At 45.5% G+C, this 15,235-nt stretch overlaps 1 protein-coding gene across 1 annotated transcript in view; it reads right to left on the bottom strand.

The window, feature by feature from the left end:
• The window catches only part of LOC311228147 (matrix-remodeling-associated protein 5-like), a gene marked incomplete at its 5' end in the record, with an annotated part of 222,182 nt that overhangs the window by 33,440 nt on the left and 173,507 nt on the right, over nucleotides 1–15,235 (bottom strand). Inside the window, one exon of the mRNA XM_084314062.1 lies at nucleotides 8,261–8,396. Coding sequence (XP_084170188.1) covers nucleotides 8,261–8,396 — 136 coding nt within the window. The remainder of the gene's footprint in view (nucleotides 1–8,260; nucleotides 8,397–15,235) is intronic.

Below are 15,235 nucleotides of genomic sequence, written 5' to 3'. Positions count from 1 at the left end.
AGGTATGGGAGTTTTGAGTTATTGTCCATGTTTTCAAAGTCTCTTTGGGTGTTTGCAATTTGTGGGAAGTATATGTCTCTGATGTCTTGGTATAGTGGGCAGGTTGTTAAGAAGTGGATTTCCTCGGTTTCCACCTCATCTTGTGTGCAGTGGGTGCATAGTCTGTCTTCGCTTGGGAGCCAGGTTGCCTATGGTGGCCTTTCTCGATGGCTAGGCTGTGCTCGCTGAATCTGTACCTAGTCCTGTGTTCTGAGCTGTGTGCTGAGCTGTGTTCTGCATGTGTTCTCTGTTCTGAGCTGTGTTCTGAGATGTGTTCTGAGCTGTGTTCTGTGTTCTGAGCTGTGTTCTGAGCTGTGTGCTGAGCTGTGTTCTGTGTTCTGAGCTGTGTTCTGAGCTGTGTGCTGAGCTGTGTTCTGCATGTGTTCTGTGTTCTGAGGTGTCCTGTGTTCTGAGCTGTGTTCTGAGCTGTGTGCTGAGCTGTGTTCTGTGCTGTGTTCTGCATGTGTTCTGTGTTCTGAGCTGTGTTCTGAGATGTGTTCTGAGCTGTGTTCTGTGCTGTGTTCTGAGATGTGTTCTGTGTTCTGAGCTGTGTTCTGAGCTGTGTTCTGTGCTGTGTTCTGAGATGTGTTCTGTGTTCTGAGCTGTGTTCTAAGCTGTGTTGTGTTCTGAGCTGTGTTCTGAGCTTATATAGTGCGTTTACTAGCTATATTATATTTCTCTCTCCTCTGGTCAGGGGCATTGCCGGGTCTGTGCAGCGATAACACTCTATATTGACTGTAGAACGGGAGCTCTCTCTCGCTCTCTCGCTCTCGCTCTCTCGCTCTCTCTCTTGCTATATGTTGACTGTATCATGCCCAGCCTTGGGCAGCGCTATTATTTAAGAATATGTTGAATGTATAAAAAAGAAATTAAATAAAAAATAAAAAATTATATAATATACTTTTTTTTTTTTTTTTTTTACCTTTGGGGGGGGGGGGGGGGGGGGCGCGTTAAATCTCGCACAGGGCCTCGAATTTCTCCCAGGCCAGCACTCGGTTGGTACACTCACACCAGGTACTGTTAGCGCTCCAAGCGCTCTGGAACATTATCTGCGAACATTCTCCTTTTCGAGAGCATGCCCTCTAAGGGCGAAGAGAATAAGATACTTTGAGCTGGGACGTGCACCAGTGACTAGGGGCGCCCCAACGTTTGTTGTTTTAGGTCATGCCGGCTTAGATAGGCTTTTTGTTTCAACTGTGGGCCCACTTAATTTTCTGGTTACATGTGTTGTGTGGTTGAGTTGTGTAAACAGCACTTATGTACCTTGATGATTGTTCCAATTCCATAGCTCACGGAGCTTGCTGCCTACCTCCCTCCGTACTGTTCAATGAAAAGAGTATTAACCCATACAGGGACTGGTTGATTAATGTGAATCGCGAAATCCAAGTGTCATGCATAGTGCGTTGTGGTAAACCTGCATGCCATATTTCCAGTAAATGGAGAGGCGGACAATTGGAATCACTGTGTACGTGTGGATTACTGAGCATTACTGTTTAACCCCTTTTTGGTGAATATTAACGGTGCATTATTGTTTAACCCCTTTTACCCACGGCCTATGTTTAATTGGGGCAGGTGTTCTGTACAGGTCTCCACCAGTCCACAAGGAAAGGTACTGCTTTGGGGAGAAATTATATCCCCCACGACACTCAACTAACCGCCTCGGACAGTCCTTTATACCAGCGGCCATCAGGCTCCACAACAGTGGGCAGCGACTAGCAGCCTCCAGGTTCCACAACAGGGGGCAGCGACAGCGACTGTTACCAGACATTGACCTGGGACTTATAGGAACCCAAGGAGGACAACCTACACTACCTTAGGCTTACTGCACCTTATGTGGATACTGTGATACTGTGAATAATGTTTATTTCAGTGGATACCGTGATACTGTGAATAATGTATACTCAGTAGATAGTAAATTATAACACTACCTTATTGTAGCAGTCTGGAAAATATGGTATATTATTCAGAACTGCTGACTGTGTCTTATATCCCTTTTGTACACAAAGACATTCTAACTAGGTTCATTGATATTCGCACGAACAATGACACAGGCGTCTCCTTCTTCTTGCGCTGGAATATGGAGTATAACTCTGGAGTATATTCATCATCCTTCTCTTGTGTGACTGGCAGGCGGGACCAGCAGGGGGCAGCAGCCGACAGAGAGAGATGCGAGGACATATATGGAAGGGGAAACCGGGAAGAGAGCCTCTTCGAGTCGGGACTTTTGTTGCGAACAGACGTGTCTCGGGGAGCCCCGTATTGAACTTGAGTAGACTACGGGTTATCCTCTATCAGCAAACGTAGTAGTACGTGTTGCATGTCTTCCCCTGAACTCCCTAGTGATATACCACGGGTTATCCTAGAATAAGAACGTTATAGCCGAGTTGGGCTTAAAGTTAAAGTTAAAGTTATTTCCTCCAGCGAGGCGCCCCGCCAGTGTGGCGCGAAGAGGAACGGTGCTTAGGAGCACCCTGCGTTAGGATATATCTCGTCTAGCAGAAGGGCTGTTTGGGACCCATAGTTTAGCTGCAGTGTGAGTGAGGGAACGCTAGATCCGCGTGTCGACCCCGCACCAGCTCTACAACCAGACTGCTCCGGCTGCCTGCAAGATGCCACCAGTCTGCGACGCCAGCCTATGATCAGCCTGGCAGGAGCACTCATTCAAGGACCTGCACCTGGCTGCCTGCAGGACACGGGAGTTCTTTCCCACCAGCAGAGGTCGTCATTGGCCAACACTGCCTCCCTGCTCCAGCTCCGCCTGCTAGCACCTGCGACGAGAGCGTTCAACGCCATCTTGCCACCAGGACGGTGGGGGAGTGGCGCGGCCGCCATTTTGGTAGAGTAACATTAGGGCTTCGGTGCCCAAGATCTATTGCACGTTTCACAGTGTGGTGCGGCCTGCGGGCGAAGTGAACACTAACAACCAGTTCATAAGGGGAACCCCAGACAATATATACCGGTATTAGCATAGGACTTTTGCAAGGTATTAGTGGGCCCACACTTTTGTTTTATTTCCTTTTCTTTGAGCGTGATAACATGTGTGTTTATTAATATTTTCCCATTCAATTAACCCTTCCCTGTGGGGAAGTTACAGACCTGGTGCATTATAATTAAAGCCTTTGGAGGTATTATTCTGGCCGTATAATCGCAGCCTGTTGAGGTATTATACAGGGTGCAGACCCAGACGTGGGTGATGAGTCAAACACAGTGAAGTATATTATCCCTGATATTAACCCAGAGGTGGGTGTATAATATATGTGTTTAGGAGGTATTGAGTTACACACAGGAACTATAGTAGGACTTCCGTCCAGTAGACCACTCCTATTAAATAATTGTAACTGACAGTATAATTAACATAAAGACTTGAATGGGGTTCTGTGTGCGTGTCCATTCCTGTGCCCAGCATTAACTCTTTTGGTGTGGGTAACGTATATATGATTAACCTCTTCCTACCCAACTCTCCCCTTTTCATTGTAAGGTTTCTAGGGTCATTGAGGGAGGGTACTGCTTGCGGGGGGAACTCAGAGTATTTGATTACAATTCAGTCACGAGGTGTGGGAGGGTCTAAGGAGCAACTGGGAGGAGTGGGAGCGTGTTGGGGAGTACTGCTGACCGCCCTGCGACAGGGAAGGAAGACCAGAGTACCAGACCAGGTTGGTAAATCCCGGGCCCCATCCACTCACACTACCAGCCTCCAGTCGACGCCCCAGGCCCAAAGACGAGGGTGCAGTCAGACAGAGTTCTACTGTGTCCAGCTACCTCCTGACTGCCAGCAACCATTCCCACGAAGCAGGGATAATCCACCCTGCTACATTATGCATACTGCACCTTATGTGACACTGTGAATAATGTGAATATTTCTTCAGCTAGTCAGATAGTAAATTATATTGACCATATTGACCAAATTGTTTACACTGCCTGTGTTGTTTTTACTACCTGTACACTGTGTTGTTGTTTTACTACCTGTACCCCCCCCCCCTCCCCCCATGCTGCTATGATGCCTGAATTTCCCCAAGGGGATCAATAAAGGAATATCTTATCTTATCTTATCATTTACCATTACTGCCACCGGGGGTGAGAGGGTGTGGGACGTATTAGGGGAAGTGTGGGTGTTTGGGGAATTACTACAGTCGCCCTGGAGGGCAAGAAGGACCAGCGTATAACCCCTAGGTTAGTAAATCCTACACCCCATCCGCTCCCTCTGCTCAATCCCAATTCTAGTACCCCTACACTACAGTCGGGGACTCAGCCGGACCCAGATCTGCTGTGCTCCCACTACCTGGTGACAGTTCATATCCACTCTCATAAGTAAGGGATAATGTATAGCTACGAGGTCATTGTCGCAAAATAATTGACAGACACGGAGTTTAGAACACCGAGGCGCAGCCGAGGTGTTTTAAACGTCAGTGAAGGTCAATTATTTTGCGACAATGACTGAGTATAGGCTATACATTATCCCGCTTATTACATGGCTAACTTACTAACAATATACCTAATTCATCGACAAGACGAGATCAAATGCAGACGCAGTTGTTCTGTGGCTCTGTCAACCCAAATAAAGTGATTATTATTATCGGCAGCCGGCAGGTCTGTGGTCTGATTGCATGACTGAGTGCAGCTGTGCATATGCTGAGCAGCACTGATACAGTGTGTGTAGTGGGCTTGATTGGTCCAGCTGCGCACAGCGGTCATTATTGTTCGGCAGAGGTCCGTTATATCGAGTAATATCGGACCTCTGACGAGCGCTATTAACCAATCACAAGCAAGCATTTCGGCGAATGTGAAAACGCCATGTAATAAAGTAGGGATAATCCACCCTTCTACATTTGCATGGTATTATTCACCATCAAAGATGAAAAATAAACAATAATCTAAATAATTTATATTCTCCTTTGGTTCATTACAATTTACTCAAGCATAGTAACAGACACAATATTTATTTTTTTGTATCCACTTTTTTCTCCTCTTTTTCAATTTTTCTCCCATCCCAATTTTAGCCGTGCCAATTCTCCCCTCCCCTGTCTTGAACGTTGCTCGCATGTGCCCCCCACTGGCCGGTTGTAGGGAGGATAGAAGCCCATCGCATGTCCCATCCGATACATGTGTAGGCAGCCTGTCGCATCTTTTCACCTGCCAGCGCAGACTTTCATTTGGCGAGGAGTAACGTGTAGGAGGGTCACACTGCCCCCGCCATTTTCCTGTCTCTGCTGTGCAGGCGCCCCAACCGACCTGTAGGAGTTGCTGTTTACAACGTCCAGATTACCACCCATCGACTTCCCAGCCGCTAACTCTGCTAATTGAGTTAGTATGACGGCCAGCCCAAGCCGGAGGCAACGGGCTGCGAACATTGCACTCGTCACCAACGCAAGAGACACCGGTATCGAATCCGGCTGTTGGCGACGAGTGCAATGTCCGCTGCGCCACCCAGCTGCCCCCCGACACAATATTTCGGACACTCGGAATACATTCCCTATAGGGAATGATTACAGGAACATGCAAATGGCCCTTGTAGAAGTGGAGCAATCTTCCATTTACTTGGGTATGTACTTTTAGGCGAATTCTCTGAAAATATGACTAGGGCTTAAGAGGTTAATAGAAAGGTGTAGTCTGATGTCACTGGTTGTTCCACCCGTATAGGGATTTATCATTGGGAAAATGGATTATCGGCTATTGCAGGGGTGGCCAACCCGCGGCTCGCGAGCCGCATGCGGCTTTTTGCCCGTCAATGTGCGGCTCTTCCATCCATAAAAAAAAATAATTTTTTTTTTTTTTTTTTTTTTACTTTTTTTTTTTTTTTTTACTTTTTTTTTTTATGTCACTCATTCCATAAGGACGTAGAATAAACATTTACAATTTTTTTTTAAATGGTCCATTTGCATGTTCTTGGTATCTGAATCTAGGGACATATATGGATCAGTGTCAGAAATAGTGTGTCTGTTACTAGGCTTGAGTAAATTGTAATGAACCAAAGGAGAATATCAATTCTATTTAAAAAAAAATTATCTTTGACTGTAAATAACACCATGCTAAAATTGACCAGACCTGAAAAATCTAAGCAAATGAATAAAGGGAAGATGATTAAACAGAAGGTTTTGTAGATACAGTACTGAATTCTGCCATCTTTTTTATAATGTAAATTTCTCCACCATTTTTCATCATATTGCAACACCGTTTTTTGCAAGACGTTCACAGAAAGGTAGAGAAACTAACTGCGTTCTGTTTTATGGCAATAACGTTCAGGTTTGTGGGAGATAATCCCAAAAAATAAGAGAAATTTAAAAGTAAATCCAGAAGTCAGATGATTGACAGGGGCTGGTGTGAGCTGGGTAGGGTAGTTTTTCGAAATTTGAAAGCCCTGAGTCTCTTCCTTCAAAAGACTACACTCACTTTTGGCTGTGCCACTTCCTCCTGTCAATATGCGCCGGTTTCCGACTCAATGCCCTGAGATTTCTATAATCTTATATTTCACTAATAACAGTTAAAATAATTGGTAAACAAACATAATGCTGAAAATATACACTTTTACTGTATATCTCGGGCTTAAGAGGTTAACCCTGTGAGGCCCAAATTAAAAAGAAATTAGCAACTTCAGAGGCCAGAGGGTGGGACATATAAACACATTTACTATCAAATAGCATTGTGAGGCTGAACAACAGGACCAATTGACTATACATGTGCTTAAAGGGGAACTATCTTATAAATGGCTTTTTTCAGTGTTTACCATTGTTTCTTAGCTATGTGGACTTATATTAATAGGATATATGTCTCTAATTCTCATATTGGCGAATTCTTCCAATTCTCCTCTCACAATATTCACCCTCACTGAACTGAGTCATCTGAAAATGTGCATATCTGTGATGTCAGAGATTTCTCAGCTGCATAATAATGTGGCAGTTGATGTGGCAGTTGGCACCAGGCCACACAGTGGTTGGAGCCCAGCCTCAAAACGGCTTAAGATCTTGAGGTAGAAAAATGTGGTTTTTAGTACTTGATTAGAAATACAAAACAATGCATTTTTTTTGAAAAAAACCTAGGTGTTCCATAGACTCACAGGAATTGTGTAAAAGTGCCCAAATAGTGAAAGAAATAGTAAAATAGTTCCCCTTTAACATTTTTTAAATAAACATTATTTTTTTAAATGGCTAAAAGTGATTTTGTAATTTTGCAACCGTGGGTCTCACAGGGTACTTTTAACCCTGTGAGGCCCAAATAAAAAAGACATTAGCAACTTCAGAGGCCAGAGGGTGAGACCTATAAACACATGAAGGGTGCCGTGACTGAAAAAAAAGTTGAGAAACGCTGGTATATGGTGTGGCTCTTTGTGGTACCACAGTAATTTTTTTGTGGCTCTTAGTCTCTGACTGGTTGGCCACCTGTAACAATTCTGCCGCATGGAAATTGAAAAGCTTTACATTTTTGCACAAAATGAGTTCCCTTCTATCACTAACATTATTGTTTAAAAAATTTTAGTTGAAATAAAATTTCCTGATTTTTTTTTATGATTAATTGCGAATATTTTCATGTTGAGCTATAGATTGTAGATGAATAAGCACAGAAAGGTACACCATGCCAATGTTAATGCTTTATTTGTTTTAAACGAGGCGATTTAGAAAGGGGCAATGGGGAAATACATTGCGTTGGACAGAGGGTGGAACACGAAAAACGGCAATGACGTAACCACTACACCTCCATATACGGACTGTATTGTCTATTTATGACGTGCAATAAATCTTGGCCCAATATAATAATAATAATAATAATTTAGGACCTGCTCAGAGGTCATTAATCGGCATGCATGCGATGCATGTATGCGATTTGTCTCTGCGATTAACCCATCCCGTCGTCCTTCCGCACCAAGGGCAGCCGGGAGCAGACAGGCGCAACGTGAGCCGCGCCAGGGGACCAATCCAAGTGCTCCTGTCCGTCTTCGTCAGGGACACCACAGCGTTAGCGATCTTGTTGTTGTGCATGTTTTTCCATTGGGTTTATCTTATCGGGGGGGGGAACCCTTGCGAGCACGGGGAGAACATGCAAACTCCACACAGAAAGGCCTGGGAGATACCCCACCTGGGTAATTGGCATCATGGAAACCTGGTCCCCAAGCGGGAATCGAACCCTGGACCTTCTTGCTGTGAGGCGACAGTGTTAACCACTACACCACCAAGAATCAAGAATGATTTCAGAAGTATTTTGACGGGGTTATGGTCCTGTTTCGGTGTACCTGTCGCGGCCGAGGGAGCTGTACGCTGTGCAGATATAGGTGCCCCTGTCCTGCAGCTGGACATTCTGGATGGCAAAGGTTCCGTTTGGCAGGACCTCAAAACGATGGGCCCTGGAGTGCACTGACATCATCGCTCCTGAGAGGGAGAGAGGAGCAAGAGAAAGAGAGAGAGAGAGGAGCAAGAGAGAGAGAGAACGAAAGAGAGAGGAGGAGACACAGAGAGAGAGGGAGAGGAGCAAGAGAGAGGAAGAGAGAGACAGAGAGGGGGATATTTTTAGTGAGAAGGAGAGATCGTAAACATTTCAAGTTAATAAAATAAAAAAGTGGCATGTAATAAATTTACGAGCGAGAGAGAGAGAGAGAGAGAGAGAGAGAGAGAGAGAGAGAGAGAGAGAGAGAGAGAGAGATAGAAGAGATAGAGAGAGAAGAGACAGAGAGAGAGAGAAGAGACAGATATAGAAGAGAGAAAGAGAGAGAGAGATAGAGAGAGTTAGAGAGAGAGAGAGAGAGAGAGAGAGAGAGAGAGAGAGAGAGAGAGAGAGAGAGATAGAGAGAGAGAGAGTCTGTGCAGCAGAGGAGTTAATAATATCCTCCATGACTTTCCCGCAGTATGTTTTTTCCATCTCCAGCTAAAGAAAAGCCCATTGTTAGCCCAGTGTGTAATGCAGCACGTAAGTGGGTGTGAAGGATCAGTCTAAATGTACGGTTTGTGTGTGTGTGTGTGTGTGTGTGTGTGTGTGTGTGTGTGTGCGTGCGTGCGTGCGTGCGTGCGTGCGTGAGTGTGTGTGTGCAGACCGGCTGACCGGCTGGCATGGTAATAGACGGCCGCTATGTATTGGCCAAAGTACTGGGGCATATGCCCATATTAAGAGTTCCGGAGAAACTCCCGCCAGAGCAGAGGGCATCAGCGCAGATGAAGCGCACTTGTGCCAGACGCGCCCGAGACAGGTGAGCGCAATCACCACATTATAGAAAATGGACAGAGTGACAGAATGAATTGGAGTAGCTGAGGCGAAACCTGTACGAACGTGAGTAAGAGAGAAGAGAAGAAAAGGAGGAAGATTGCTGTCTGTGTGACCCCATGCTGTGTTTATCGGAAGGAGGTCCCTGCTGTGTGCTATATCCCCTGATCGTATGAGAACCCGCCTGTGCATCGACCCCTGCTTGTCTGACGTCTCTTCTCCCGGATCATCCCCCACCCGTACAAGAACCGCTCTCTGTGGACCGAACCCCGTTAATGTACCAAGATGCTTCTCTAGGATTACGGACTGGCTGACGATCACACTAACCCCTCCTTTCCCCCTAAACAACATTGAAACAGCTGTTAAACTTTCTTCTACTGTGTGCCGTGTATATTTTGTAGAGGTGGGCATAGATTAATGTTTTTAATCTAGATTAATCTATCTGCAATCCTGGATTTAATCTAGATTAATCTAGATTAAAATGGCTCAAAAAAAAAAAAACTGCCGAAGGCATTCAAAATATGTGTGTTCTACCCAAATAATAACCAGAAGTAAGTCCTTACTTTTTCTTTCCTCCTTATGTTTCTCAGGCCAGGTGGCCCATTACACCATGAGCCCATCTCCCGTTTCCAAAATGCATTACAGACTGTTTGAAAAAGCTGTTTTGCTATGATAATTGGTAATGAAATATCAAAATAATGTTCAATAAGATGTACTTGTGTTTAATAAGTTGTTTTATTCAGAAGTTAACACAAATAAATTATATTACCAGTACAGTACAGTATCTAGCACTCTCAGGAGCAAAACAGAAAGAACCATTTCAAACTTGAACTATGTGACATGGCTTGAATCAACTGCTCCAGTGGAGTTGCTCAGTGGCCAATGGTGTCAACTGTGGTTGTACTGGGCAGCTCCCAGGTGTGAATGGAACTGTGTGAATGTGAAGCAGGGCGTTCCTGAAAAAAAGCATCTGTGCTCAGCGAACCTACCCTGGGTAAATAAAGTTTTTTTTTTTTTTTAGATTAATGCGTTAATTATATTATCGCGCGATACTAGTATAGCGTTAACGCAGCACGTTAACGCCGTTAACGGCCCAGCTCTAATATTTTGGTAAATCCAGTCTTGTGATGACTCAGAACACAGCTGTCATGACCAAGGTTAATTCACTTTCATAATCCAATCCAATCCAATCCAATCCACTTTATTTATAAAGCACATTTAAAAACAACAAAGTTGACCAAAGTGCTGTACAAGTCCCACAACATAAGATAAAAAGATAAGCGGTAATTAACAGTACGTTTTAATATAAAGGAATTTGTGACAAATTTAGAATGAATATTTCTTTTTATTTTAGTTTATTAAATAAATAGACTGGGTCACATGAAGAAAGAAAGCATAATAGTGCTTCTACTACTACTACTACTACTACTACTACTACTACTACTACTACTACTACTACTACTACTACTACTACTACTACTACTACTACTACTACTACTACTACTACTACTACTACTACTACTACTACTACTAACAATAATAATAATAATAATAATAATAATAATAATAATAATAATAATAATAATAATAATAATAATAATAATAATAATAATAATAATAATAATAATAATAATAATAATAATAATAATAATAATAATAATAATAATAATAATAATAATAATAATAATAATAATAGAGAAGGGTATATACTGTATATACCAAGGCTGTCAAAATAACGTGAATTATCTCGCTTCCTCCCTACCCCCTTCAACCTCCTCCTACCACTCTTGACACCACAATGTGCCTCATACCTATATCCACAATCTGCTCCTCAAGAACAGAATCAACCCATCCACGCCAGTTTGCTAGCAACCCGGCTAATCTCTCCTACCCTCCTACAGCCACTAATACACCTGTCACAGTACAGGGAGGCTAATGGAATTGTCAATCAGCAGTCAAGAAAGCTGACTTCATTACTGCCTACGCCCATAGTCTAAATCTGCAGCTCCTGGCTCTAACTGAGACCTGGATAACCCCCAATAACTCGTCAACACCTGCAGCATTATCTACAAACTATAACTTCACTCACACACCTCGACCCTCCAGACGGGGTGGAGGCACTGGCCTCATGACATCTCCTTCATGGGCTACAAACCTAACGCAACTCCCAGAACTGTCACTCTCCTCCCTCGAATATCATGCAGTATCTGTCTCTAATCCTTTCAATCTCACCATTGTTACACTCTATCGCCCTCCAGGTCCAGCTGGACATGCTTCTAAGCTCCTTACCGGAAGATGGTACCCTGCTCCTTCTATTGGGCGACTTCAACCTGCCTGACTCATCTCAGTCGGTCCCAGTGGTCTCCCTCCTACAACAATTTGACCTGACTCCCACTGCCATGCCTCCCACCCACAAAGCAGGCAACTCCTTGGATCTCATATTTTCCCGTAACTCCAGCATCATTAACACCACGGTAACTCCCCTACATGTATCTGACCATTCCTTCATATCCTTCTCACTAACTCTCATGCTTAACCGAAAAGTCTTCACCCCAACTCAAACCGTCTCACTCAGACGCAACCTGCCCTCCCTATCCCCTCCACCCTCTCCTCTGACATAATATCCGCTCTACCTTTGAGTGACACCTTCTCTGCTCTCCCCACAGAGATGGCAACCTCCACCCTCCTCTCAGCCCTTGCAACCTCCTTCAACAAGCTCTGTCCCCTCGTTGAGAAACCTGCCCGCCGTTCCCCACCCAGTCCATGGCTGACGGATGCAGTGAGAGAACAAAGACAGGTCCTGAGAGCGGCTGAGAGGAAGTATAGAAAGTCACGCCTCACTGCTGACATCGACACATATCACAACCTCTTGTTAACATTCTCCAAAACCATTACTAATGCCAAAGCTTCTTTCTTTCACCATAGGATCGAGGCCTCTGCCAAGAATCTTCGCAAACTGCATGCTACCATGTCCTCCCTCCTCACCCCCCCCCCCCCCCCCCCCCACCTCCTCCTCCCTCATCTTTTTCTGCCGAAGACTTTGCGATCTTCTTTGAGGAAAAAGTGGAGAACATCCGCAGCTCCTTCTCCCAACCCCCACCCATTCCAAACGCTGAATCGAGAACCTCATCCTTCACTCTGTCATCTTTCTCTCCCATTACAGAAGCCGAGACCCTGACACTGGTAACGTCGAACCGTCCGACTACATGCCAGCTGGACCAGCTACCCTCCCCACTCCTCCAGACCATAGCACCGGACATCCTCCCATTCCTAACTGCAACCATCAACTCCTCACTCAACTCGGGGGTGGTCCCCACCTCCCTAAAACAAGCCAGAGTCACGCCCCTCATAAAAAACCAACCCTGAACCCCACCGTCATAGCCAACTATCGCCCTGTCTCTCTTCTCTCCTTCCTTTCTAAAACACTTGAACGTGCTGTATCCAACCAACTTACTGCTTATCTCTTACAGAATGACCTCCTAGACCCCAATCAGTCTGGCTTCCGGACTGGCCACTCCACAGAAACGGCGCTCATTGCGGTCACAGAGGCACTTCACTTAGCAAAAGCGAAAGGCCTCTCCTCTGTCCTGATTCTCCTAGATCTATCTGCAGCCTTCGACACAGTCAACCATCAGATCCTCCTCGCGGCCCTCGCTGGAATGGGAGTGGCTGGATCTGCGCTGACATGGCTGACATCATACCTCAATGACCGCTCCTCCCAAGTGTCATGGAGAGGGACTCTGTCGGCCACCCGCCCCCTCCGGACGGGTGTCCCCCAGGGCTCGGTCCTAGGACCCCTTCTCTTCTCCCTCTACACTAAATCACTGGGTAACATTATCACGTCTCATGGCTTCTCATATCATTGTTATGCCGATGATACTCAACTCTTCCTCTCCTTCCCTCCCTCAGATATCCACGTCTCTGAGCGGATCTCGGCCTGTCTGTCCGACATCTCCGCCTGGATGACGACCAACCACCTCAAACTGAACCTAAGCAAAACAGAATTGCTCCACCTGCCGGCCAAATCCTCCCCCCTGACCGACCTCTCCATCACAGTCGAGAATGCAGCTGTGACCGCGTCGCCGACCGCCAAGAACCTTGGTGTTGTCCTCGACGACCAGTTGAACTTCTCTGCTCACATCGCAGCGACAACCAGAACCTGCAGATTCCTCCTGAGCAACGTCAGAAGGATACGCCCCTTCCTGACAAAAGAAGCCACCCAACTCCTCGTCCAATCAACAGTCATCTCCCGCCTCGACTACTGCAACGCACTGCTAGCTGGCCTCCCGGCCACTGCCACCAAGCCTCTTCAACTCATTCAAAATGCAGCGGCCCGCCTGATCTCAAACCTACCGAAGTCCGCCCATGTCACCCCACTTCTTAGGGACCTGCACTGGCTCCCCATTGCTGCACGTATCCGCTTCAAGGCCCTCGACCTAGCATACCGTGCGGCAAAGGGAACCGCTCCCGCCTACCTCCGGTCAATGGTCTCTAACTACACACCCTCAAGACCCCTACGCTCTGCATCTTCTGGCCGCCTCAGATCTACTCCTATCCAAGCTCCCGGAGGGTCATCAAAGAGAAGCCGCCTATTCTCAGTCCTTGCCCCACAATGGTGGAATGAACTACCCATCCCAGTTAGGACAGCCGAATCCCGTCCAATCTTTCGCCGTCGACTAAAGACTCACTTCTTCAACCATTATCTGAAATGATAAAAACCTTAATGTCATGCACTTGTCCTAATAAACTAACCTACACTGTAACACGCAACACTTTGATGAACATTGTTACTCAGCTGATAGAGTTATACCCTTCTTGCTGTCTTGTCGCACAGAACTTGTAAGTCGCTTTGGATAAAAGCGTCAGCTAAATGACTAAATGTAAATGTAAATGTAAATGAAAAGATAGCAAGTTAAAAAATTTAAGCAGTTTCATCTCTATGACATAATTCTACACCAGGGCAATATGATTCAAGGCCAGAGCTGTTACTGGGATTATCGTTCTATTACTGGGATGTTCGTTCTGTTACTTCAAGTTCAAGTTCAAGTTCTTTAATAGTTGTCATACAGAAGTACAGAATACTTTCATACAAAATGCTTCTTACTGTTACGCTCCAGAGATGGGATGTTCATTCTTTTACTGGGATGTTCGTTCTGTTACTGGGATGTTCGTTCTGCTACTGGGATGATCGCTCTGTTACTGGGATGTTCGTTCTGTTACCGGGATGGTTATTCTGTTACTGGGATGATCGCTCTGTTACTGGGATGATCGTTCTGTTACTGGGATGTTCGTTCTGTTACTGGGATGATCGTTCTGTTACTGGGAAGACCGTTCTGTTACTGGGATGCTTGTTCTGTTACTGGGATGACCGTTGTGTTACTGGGATGACCGTTCTGTTACTGGGATGCTTGTTCTGCTACTGGGATGATCGTTCTGCTACTGGGATGACTGTTCTGTTCACTAAAGATCTCTCTAATTTCCATGTCTGCCTGCATTCTCCACTGGCTATGCTACACACACACACACACACACACACACACACACACACACACACACACACACACACACACACACACACACACACACACACACACACACACACACACACACACACACACACACACACACACACACACACACACACACACACACACACACTCACACACTCACACACACACACACACACACACACACACACACACACACACACACACACACACACACACACACACACACACACACACACACACACACACACACACACACACACACACACACACACACACACACACACACTATCTAAACTGTCCCTCAACTTCAATTTCTCCAATTCCGCTTTCAATTGGATAGCCTGATATCTAGCCAACAGGACACAAGTTGTTCGCATAGGAGATACATTATCATCGGCAATTACAGTGGAAACAGAGGTTCCTCAGGGATCCATACTGGGCCCGCTTCTCTTCAGCCTATATATAAATGATCTCCCATCTGCATGTCCGTTGGCCAGTCTTCA

This window comes from Notolepis coatsorum, assembly GCF_963971535.1.
Source record: "Notolepis coatsorum genome assembly, chromosome: 5".
NCBI classification, from domain to species: Eukaryota; Metazoa; Chordata; class Actinopteri; order Aulopiformes; family Paralepididae; genus Notolepis; species Notolepis coatsorum.
Note: the sequence above shows the minus strand (reverse complement) of the source record. Positions and strands in the feature narration are given on the sequence as shown.